The following is an 11,084-nucleotide window of genomic DNA, read 5'->3' as shown; positions in this document are numbered from 1 at the left end:
TGAGTCTATTTCTGCTTGACTCGAATACCAACTTCAGCTGAATGGCAGGCACAGAGATTATAAATACTGATCTGTGCACCATTAAACAGCTTTTCTCTGTTAGTTGTGTGTCACATTACATAATATACTGTAAAAATGTCACTGGCTGACCAGTGTGTGTGTGTGTTGGGGGGGGGGGGGAGGGGGGGGGGTAAGATACTGATTTAAAGGTCTATTAAAGGTACAGTGCTAATTATGGGGTATAGGATTTTGAGACATGGTTTTATAGCAATCATGATGTCAAAAACTCCACAAGGTACCTGAAACTTCTTCTTTTGAGGCTGAGTCTGAAAAACACTAAAGCAGTTCTGAGGATAGCTGTGTTGCTTGTGTGGTTTCTGGTTCATGCAGAGGTGGATGTGTGCATTAGAAAAAAATTTGCTAACATATTAGCAATAGCAGTAAAAAACAATCCCTTACTGTAGGTTTATATTACAGTGTGGTTACGTGTGTTGTTTTAAATTACTGAAAACTTACTCCAGTTGGTTGCTGAAAATCCTAAACACATATCTTTTGGTTAGGATCTGCATGGGTAAAACCTACTGGCTCCACACTCCTGGTGATGGTAGTACACCCCATCAGCTGGGATATCTGCCTGTCCCAGCTGATGGAATGCAGTATAAGCTTATCAAAATCTTCAGCAGTGCCACGTTATTCCTGAGGGTATAACGGGATTGACTTCCTCTAGACGAGACAGGGATGAAAACATCTATTCAGACATAAGTGTACTTGGAAAAAGTGTGTGTGTGTGCGTGTCTGTGTGTGAAGTCAGCAGGTTTTCCTCACCTCCATATGGCCAGTGTTTAGCTAGACCTAAAACAGAGCTGCTGCTAATGCAGCTGACAGAGCTCCACCCAACACTTTGTACTTCCACAGAGGTATATTATTACACACTATTCATGGACTTAATGCTTGTTTCTGCAGGAGATTAATTGTAAGTCTTTGTTACTGTAGAAGTCATAAAAACATCTCCGAAAGTGTCCTCCACCCTCAATTAACTTGCTTGCAAATGCGTTTTTGTGTGTGTGTGTGTGTGTGTGGCTGTGTCACTGTGTGTGTGGCAGGCATTGTGGCTCTGCGAGGAAGTGGGTAATTTCTCTCCGAAGTTCATTTTTTAGTGTTTGTGAGCGGTGTCAGAGCAGTGCCAGCTTGTGTTTGAAAATTCACAGTCGCTTTGAGCTCATAAAGTGTCCAATAACCAGCAGGGCCTGGAAGCATATTAGCTACTGTTTGGCCGCAGCTCCGCATGTTGCCTCTCACATAAATCTGAATGCATGGATTTCTTAATTTTGCTGTTCTTCTTCACCAATATGCCGAAGAATCACACTGTTTTGGAATATGACTACAATAGAGAAGTCATTTTTTGTTTGTTTTGTTTGAATATGCAAACACGTTTGTGGTCTAGTCACGGGATGAGGGTTCAGTATCTAATACTAGACCTGGACTGTGTAGAAAAGGGTAAAACAAGAGAAGAAATGAAAGTTACCTGCCCCACCCCCATTGTTTCTCAATGAAAACCAGTCCAACGTATTGAAAAGAAAAGAAAAGGAAAAGAGAAGGGGCTATAACCCCCTATTACTCCGAACAGTATGTGTTTCTCAGTCAGTAGCTGAGCTGAAGGTGAAGCTGGAGAAACGATGTGTATGTGAATGGGAGGTTATCTGTCCCTGCTGGCAGTACAAAGCCGTTGTTGTGGATTGGAGATCGGAGACCTGAGAGCAGATATCGTCTGCCTCAGGAAAGCCATACCTAAGTCAGGTCATGATTGAAGACTGCAATCCATTACCTGGGACTGTGGTGATGTCCAGACTAATTTGGAAACATTTCTTCTTTCATGCAGGACAGGTTTACTTCCTCACTATTATTTACATAATTTTCTAAAATCTCACTGAAACACCAAAATAAGAATAAGAATTAAATGTCTTCTTCCTCATCCTTTTTGTTAGCTAAAGCTTTCTCGTGCGTGAAGGAGTGTCTTCCAACTGAACTGCTTTGGCAGACTTGGCCAGAGATCTTTTGTCTACGGTCACCTATTGGTGCCCCAGTGCAACTGAAAAACATGTGTTGACATTAAATTATCATTAGTTACTGGTGCCAGACTATAAAACAGTTATTAAATTAAAGGTCACATGCTAACCAAATCTAATCGAACTGCTAAATTCAAACTTTTGATAAAATCTTTCATTTATACTCTTACACTTGTCTGACAATATTAACATAACTATGTTTCAACGACGGCACATACATGTCATTCACCATATTCAAATACTAAATAAATGATCACAGATAAATTAAGAGGCAGCAGAAGGTTGGACACGCAAGGCTACATTATGTTTTAAGAACAAACAACTTATTCGTCCTCTTAAAGGTGAAAAGTAAATTTATGCAGTTATAAAACAGGCCCTTTTCTTTATCACACTAGGATTTCACACAAGACAACAGCTTTGCTTGGTGAGGAATGACCAGTAAATTATGTTAGCTGTAATCAAACATTACATGCTGTTGATACTGCTGAGTTATAACAGCACTCAGTGCATTCTTTTAGCATTAATTAATTAAATATGTAATTATAAAATTTTTTCCTGAATAATGACAAATAATGTTGTACCAACACATAAATCAAGCAATCACCAAACCATTTAAAGTCATTAGAATTTGATAAATGTCTTTTGCTGTCCTAACCTATGTCACAGCCCTCGTCATTAGTGACAGAGAAAGCAAAAACAAAGGTCACACAGCACACAAACCTTTTCCTTGCTGACAGTGTTACAGAATAGCTATTATCTGTCTACTTGGCATCATGTTGACTGACCTACTGAGGAATTCTTAACGTAGAAGTGACTGCATTGTGGCTTACTGTCTGGTTGCCATTGTTGCAGAAAATGAATAATGCATAAGTGAAGTGGCTACTGCCTGTGCTCACATGTGTGGTCTGTGAGAATTGATTTGATCAGCAGATGAAACACTTCATATTACTTTGGAACATGAGTATATACAAACTACTTGGTGTCATCTGCAGGTGGTCTGGACTCTTCCTTTGTGTCTGTAAATCGTGATAACATCTCCTTTTCACTATAAATTGAACAACATTGGAGTGAAATACACAACATTTGCTGCATGAAAAGGTCAGATATTGACAATTCAATTACTGAAAGTTAAATGCACCAACCAAAGCTACACAGCCTGCTTCAGTGTGATACTAGTGTTGATTTGTTGCTGCAAATCATTTAATCCTCTCCTGGTGGTGGAAAACATTTCTATCATGCAGGAAACATCAGTGGCTCTTTATGTTTAAATGCACACCAGTAATCCAGTCATAATGCGATTAAGGCAGTAACACAAGTGGAATTTTGGAAACACCATACTTTGATTAATATGGTTCTGCTCATTGCTCCATGTGCAAAACTATAGTAAAGTGTGAAGGATCTTTTGCACATATATGAGTCTTCAATTTTTTATTGCCTTTAAAAACAAAAACAAAAACACATGAATCCTACAGCTTGATGATGTTGAAAGATGTGGTAGAATGCTTCTTCTGGTGTCTTCCGTAGGCTTTTTGTGCACTTTTTGTGCAGTACTAAAGGATATTCCAGATTTGCACATTGCATATTCCAGATGGTTGCATTTGATGCCCCGAGAATGAAATCAGGGTTGAATAGCCATTATGGCTAACAGCACTAGGATCTATCTGGGGCAACTTCCCATTGAACTGAACTACTCATATCCATGTCCTAGTTGTTCCATTGTCCAGTTTTTTCTCATTCTTTACAGCAAATGTTTTCTTCCTCAGTCAGCTGTGGAGAACAGTGACCACTAATTTCTACCATAGTTTCCTGAGGTGAAAGTCCTGTCGTCTTTCTGCATCTGCCATCTTAATTTGTTGGTTCCCATCAGTTTGTTTATTTCTTGGTAATTTCTTTGTCTTTTTATGCCAGTTCACATAAATACAGTTGGCCCTAGGCCATATCATCTTTGCAACAGTCCAAGGTATAAGAAGTCATTGCACTCAGCTTTGTGAGTTCCCTTAGAAGACAATACGACTCTAGTGAAAATCATACACTCAACCATACCTAGATGAATATGGCAGCTGGAATGTTAACGCAGATATAGATTCTTGCCGTTATCGATAATGGCTGTTCAAGGGGGGATACTTTCTTTGTTTACCTTCTTACTCTGTCATTAGTGTCCTTGTAGTCTTTGGGCAATGGGGCAGCCCAGTATTCATAGCAATTACTTCTTCTTCATCTCACAAACATCCAGTGCCAAAGGCATCACAGACCTGGGGGTAATATTTACCATACCCATTATAGATTCCCCTATCCCTAACCATTCTGCAGAAAACAAACATTTTAAAAGGCATCAGACTGGACATAATCCACTGTTTTGCTGAATCATCTAAGAATGGCCTCTAATTTGTCAGCTTGTCTCTATTGGAAAGGTTAGGAATGGTTGAGCCCATGTAAGCGCTTCAGATGCTGTTTCAGACACTGCAAAAAAGTCATTTTTGAAAAGGGATGGGAGATCTTTTTCTTTTCTCTTTCCCCTCATGAAATATACAGTGTATATCATATTGATTATATATAGTATATTCCAGTGAGGTTGCGATGCCGACCATGGGCCAGGAACATATACTGAGCCAGTTTTCACTGACAAGTCAGAAGCCTTCTGGCCTTGGGAAGGAAACATGTGAGTCCCCTCATGAAATAATCACATTCATAATGCATTAATGGGAATACAAGCAACAGTTACTTTGAACAGCCTTGTAATCAGTCTCATATTTACTTCCACTGCACCAGATGTGTGAGTCTGTCCAGTTCCTTGAGGAATTTAGAGAATCTCACAATTTCAAAGATGAATGCAGTCTAACAATCACTGCAGTGAAGGTTCAAAAACATAAACAATAATCCACAAGCATGTTCTGATGTCTTTTATTCGTTTTTCAGGTTCCACAAATTCTAAGCGTTATTTTTCAGCAACTTCACAGCAAAGAGGCTTACTGATTTGATCTAACACAACATTGAAGAGCATTTTCAAGGTATTACAACTGTGGTGAAACATGAGCAGTCAGGTGATCAGACAAACTGGAAACAAATCCATGCCATGTCTGACTGCTCATGTTGCTTGTTCTAAGACAGCAAGATTTATAACTGAGATAATCAGTGTTTAAAGCTTTGAAAATATGAGTTGTAATAAAATACTTGTCACACTAATACATTACAATATTCCATTTTGTATCTTACTTGTCATGCTAACATCCCATAAAGCAACTGTAGGGCAGCATTCATCACATTTTCTATGGAGCAGTGCCAACAGAGGAATTACAGATTGCTGCCTGTTACATTTTCTGATCTCAGATGTCCACGCTCTGTTTTATTTGATCTGACTTTGTCTCAAAGACTGGATGAGAGATATGTTATTAGTTACTGATTTAGCATAGAATTGATTACAGTCTGCTCTGTGCATGTGGTAAAGTGCTGAGTATTATAAGGACAGCAGTTATCATTATATTATGTCCAAACAGAAACAGAAACACAAAATTTGTATAAAATTTGGCTACTGGTGACCTAAACCGCTCACTACCCCTCCGCCATTAGGATTCTCCCTTAAACACAAAATTGGAATAAACACAGCGATTTTCAATTTTGTTTAAGCAGCAATTTTGCTGCTTACAACATTAAATCTACAGTACCTATATCCAGCTATATCAGGCTCTTTGCCAGCAAGAAGAAATGGAATCATTCATTTTCTTTTGTTGCCGCTGCAGTTTAGGGATTAATCTCCTGCTAGGGAGATAATTCCAATATGCAGAGGAGATTACCTGGGAGAAATGTTTACAGCCGATACTATACAGCTGTGACCTGTGAGCATGCACACTCATACTGTAAGCAGACAGTCAGATTGACTGCAGAGCATATGGACACACTTGCATTCATAAACAGCAGACATCTGGACAGAGATTAGCAGCGTAACACAGAGTCAACAAACTGAATAAAATATTAGTTTGTGTCTGGCTCATTAAGTCAGTACTGGTGTGAACAGCGTATCTACATGCACGGGAAACAGGCCAGGGTACTGCATCTGACTACACAGAGAAACTCTCAGTAACTCCAGTCGTCAAACAGCAAGCTAATTACATGATAAAATAAATTATGAGTAATTATCACATGTTCCTTAATGCCCACAGCTTCTCACTGAGCTCGCCACATAGCAGCATGAGCTATTTAAATCTAATCAAAGATAGCATCGCAGTGGTCTGCAGTTTACAGCAACTTTCTGGAGGTTACAATGGTAGGACAGTCTTCACAAAGCAGAACTACCTTCATTTATTAATTAATCTCCAGCAAACATTGTTAAGTCATTAAATGAGTAATTAAAAATGCAAAACATCGCAACATGTTTTACAGACTTTTTAATATAGCTAAGATCAGGAAGAACCCACAGTCACTGCTGACAAGTTGGTAGCTTTGCAGCGAGACTGTGTGTGTGTTTCCAAAAGCGGCTTTTCACAGAGGAGGATAGGGTTAGGTTTGGGTTATTGTTAGTGCAATCCAGTCGCCAGGTAAGTTTCTCCAAACCAAAGCTTATATTAAAACTTTACATTTGATATGTTGAAAGGAAAGCATTAAGGAAAGGTCATGTTTTGCTTTAAAACATCTGGTTTTGTCATCACAAACCTGGCTGGAAACTCTCCTGGGGTGTTAAAAATATCTGCTTTTGGTGCCACAAATATGGCTAAATGTTCCTGTGGCTGCTAAAATGTGCTGGTTTGTTGGTTGGCTGAAGTGACACTGCTAACCACACATCTCTCAAAAAGGAAATTAGCTCATATACATGGAATCTCAAATGTGATACGACATGTACTATAGAAATGCTGATGTGATGCACATGACAACATATCCATGGTTTACAGAAACATACAGTGCCATTGTTTCATTGTAGTGACTGTGATGGTTAGTTCCTCTTTTTGGACAATGGAGAACAATATGACTTTCTATTTGTTGACAAAATTATGAATAAAACTGAGCTTTGTTTGTTTGCCTGTCAAGCATATCTGAAGATCACGATACCCAGTAGAAGTCTAGACTTATGAATGTGCACATTTACTGGCAACTTCTGGTGTTATTTTTTTCTTGACATCAGAGACTCCTCCTTGACTACATGGGTGACTGCTTATGTTTAAGTGCTGAGTCCAAAACAAGAATAACTCAAGACCAAGGCCACAAATCAAAACAGTCACCTGTTGATATAACTTCACTCATGTGACAGGAACAGGAAATAATGTCTAAATATTTCATTATTTGGTAAAATAAAAAATGGGAGAAAAACTAAAAAATACTCTTGTACAATCTTACAAGCTAAATATTAAAGTGTAATATCTTTTCGTACATTATTGCGTGCATACAGGACATTCACATGAAAGTACATGTGGCAAAGACATGTCAAATAAGCACTACCTCTATACAATGAACTGACACTTGAATGACAACAATTTAGCTTCTCCAGTCTGCAGAAAAAAAACTGTACCCAGTTAAGACCAAAGGCTGTAAATGGCAAGGCAGGTGAGTCATAGAAGACAGAAAAATCTCTGTAGTTTAGACAAATACTGCAGCTCTGTCACAGATTATGGTGCAGAGGCGAAGTGTAGCACGGGTTTATATCATCAAGATGCTTCAAGTAGCAGCAAAGTAACAGCAAAATGTGTGAAGAACATGAAGACAGAGTTAAACCTGATAGCAAGAAGGTCTTCTTGTCTAGATTGTGGTCATAATTGTTATCGCTGTATGTAGTGTTGCAGAATTCTGGAAGCTCTGAAACAAAGATGAGCTTTTCGTCCGTAAGATATTGCTATTAAGTTATATTTAAAAACCACTTGCCAAATTCCACTGAAATACAAAATGAAACATGACTGGCAATAAAGATAAATGGTAAGCAGCCTGTTTATTTTAAAAAGTTAACTGCATTATTGAATGAATTAATTAATTTGAAAGCATCTTACTGTCTTCTGTCTGTGTAACAAGACAAGATGGAGGTGGAGCACTACACTGTGTTATTATGTCTCCAGCAGTTTTTTGCTGCGTTCATTCACCTCAGAAGATGGATGTCAGAGCTGGGAATGACCACACTTGAGCTGACTAAATTCCAGTAGAACAAAGAAGAAGATGGATTGTTTGACCCAGGTTTATCATTGTTAGCAATACCAGCTGATAACATTACTTGCTATGTCTATGTCTGATATGATGAGACACAAACCTTTTGTTCTACAGCTTTTATGAATGTTGATGGATGGAGGAGCAGATTTTGAGCTTGAGGACGATGATGTTCTCTTGAGATTTCTGACTGGGAACTTGGAATGTCCAACTTCCCAGTTCAAATGGAAACACCTTTTGGATTAACCTGAATGGAGAGTGGCCAGGCCCTTTGTGTTCAACATCACTGTCTGACCTCACTAATGCTCAACTGCGTGAACGGGCAAAATTCCCACAGAAACTCTCCAAAATCTTGTGGAAAGCCTTCCTGGAAGAGTGGAAAATGAGACCAATTCCATATTAATGTCTATATATTTAGAATGTGATACCATTAAAGTCTCTGTTGGTGAAATGTTCAGGTGTCCCAGTACTTTTGTCTATATAGTGTAACAGCAGTGAAACTGAGTTTTATCTCTTCTCTGTGAAACGATCTGTGATGCTTCAATGATTTTGCTAATGTCTATGACAAAATCTATTCACTACTATATCTATTTTATTTGAAAATAAAGCAAAAATAATCAACTGAAGAACATGTTCTCTGGTCCAGAAATGTAGCAGACCCCCTGCCATTTGGGCACAGCCAAGGGTCCTTTAGCATTGCCAATTTGTACATGTCTTACTGAGTCTTCATTTCAATTTGATGTTCTAGGTGCCTTTGGTGGCCCCCTGCGGTGAACTAGGCACACCCACTCTGAACCCCCCCCGACACCCCCCCTCCACCCCCACCCCAAGCCCACTGGGGGGTGTGTAGCAACCTTTGAAACATGAAGACATGCGCCATGCTTCTAGCAGCTCTGCTGCTCCCCAGCATCCATGCAGGTGAGTTGAGGACCTGTTTTTTTCTTATGAATTAACTTTGTCTTCCTAGAAATCGAAGGCCATTTGACATCATGAAATACAAAAAGCTGATAACATCAATCTGTCAGTCAGTAGTCACATTAGTATAGTAAGCCAAAAGAGACAACAGGGATAAAAATCAGAAATCAAATATACATATTTCAGTGAGGAAAAGAGTAAAAAGAATGCATTTAAACATCCATCCATCCATCCATCCATTTTGCTATACCATTTATCCGTCAAGGTCGCAGGGTTGCTGGAGCCTATCCCAGCCGACTACGGGCGAGGGACGGGGTACACCCTGGACTGGTCATTAGTAAATCACAGGTGCATTTAAACAGAGACTGACAAATGAAATGACACTGAAAACACTGGTGTCACCTGAGCATATCTATCTGACACAAACTACTCTAGAGCCCGAAGGTGCAGTCCAAGATAAACTTCACAATGGACTACATTGGCTACATTGGCTGCAATGAATAAATGCATCACAAAATTTGACTCACAGCAATTTTAAAAGTAGTTTCTATACAGTATATCTGTTTGTTGCATTCTTTTGTTCATTTGTTCAAATGCATCAAATTTGATTTCAGAAGCAAAATTGGAAGATTTACTGTTTTAATTATTAATTTAATTTAATTCTTAACAGTACAGAGGACTGTGTTATTGGTTGGCCAAAAGAGTTAACAAAAATACTAATACTAATAAACAGATTAATAAAAATGGTAAAACAGTCATAATAAAAATAATTATTAGTTGACGTTGTTGTGCACTAGAAGGGGCAATTTGGTTATTGGCAAGAAGATTAGTGATTATGGGGAATAATCATTGAAACAAAATCAGTGTGTTCTTTATACTCATAAATTTGGGGCACCACCCTGTCACCAGGGACCAATAGCCAAATTAATAAGTGGGAAATAACAGTCTCTTAAGAAATGATGAAGTACATCCACAATAACCACAGACAATGACGTATTAAAATATGACAGGATTTATTAACACAGCAACAACCATCCAGAGATAAGTATCACTTTGCAATAAACCCTATTATAATCCAAATTTTATCTACACACATCAACTACTAACTACAAGGGATAACACAGGTACAGCAGCAAGGGTATATCGATACATGTATATACATATGGGTATATATATATCTATATATATATATAGATATATATATACTGTATATAGGAGTGTGTGTGTGTGTGTGTGTGGGGGGGTATATTTTATAGTCATCAGCTCTAACAAAAAGCCCCAACCAACAATATGTCGGCCCATCTCTTGATACTTTCTTCACCTTGCGTTTGACATTCATTCATTCAGAAATCTGTAAAAGTCTATAGTCTGTTTTTTCCCAAAAATTCATTAATTTCTAAATTAATGTGGACAATGTAGTTTTTAGCTAATATTGCTCCACTGTGGCTCAATTATGTGCTTTCAATCTTCTTTTTTTTTCTGTGGTTTGACTGACCAGACTTTGGATACACAGACAATAATCATAAGTGGCATGAGTTCATTGCTAGTGTTGTCTTTTCATGATATTTGTTGACATAAAGAAAAATACAGAATATCACCATCCATCCATCCAATTTCTATACTGCTTATCCGTTAGAGTCGCAGAGCCTATCCCGGCTATGGGCAAGAGGCAGGGTACACCCTGGAGTGGTCGCCAGTCAATCACAGGGCTGACACACAAAGACAGACAACCTGAGCTGATTGGTGCACTTTCTATTCATTTCTGCTCTCCAGTGAGCTTGCTGTCTCCTCTTATCACTTTATCTGGATGCCTACTTTGTTTTCGAGTCATCGCCGAACATAATTGTAGACAGAAATCTGCAGTGAAGTGTACCCAAGTGTGTTGCGCCTGTAGCATCTGCTTCATATGTAAACAACAGCAGCTGTCAAGTACTGTGATGGATTGGTACCTGAAACACCTTGAATGCAGCATGTGGTGATTAT

The 11,084-nt window shown here is 38.7% G+C and overlaps 1 protein-coding gene across 3 annotated transcripts in view; it reads left to right on the top strand.

The window, feature by feature from the left end:
- The window catches only part of LOC124058912 (cell migration inducing hyaluronidase 1), a 157,745-nt gene that overhangs the window by 61,135 nt on the left and 85,526 nt on the right, over window positions 1–11,084 (top strand). For all 3 annotated transcript variants that reach the window (XM_046388653.1, XM_046388576.1, XM_046388742.1), the window contains exon 2: window positions 8,935–9,104. In XM_046388653.1, the coding sequence (XP_046244609.1) occupies window positions 9,050–9,104 (55 nt within the window). In that variant the 5' untranslated portion in view covers window positions 8,935–9,049. The remainder of the gene's footprint in view (window positions 1–8,934; window positions 9,105–11,084) is intronic.

This window comes from Scatophagus argus, chromosome 1 (assembly GCF_020382885.2).
Source record: "Scatophagus argus isolate fScaArg1 chromosome 1, fScaArg1.pri, whole genome shotgun sequence".
NCBI lineage: Eukaryota > Metazoa > Chordata > Actinopteri > Scatophagidae > Scatophagus > Scatophagus argus.
The sequence above is the reverse complement of the archived record's forward strand: the minus strand, read 5'-3'. Positions and strand labels throughout refer to the sequence as shown.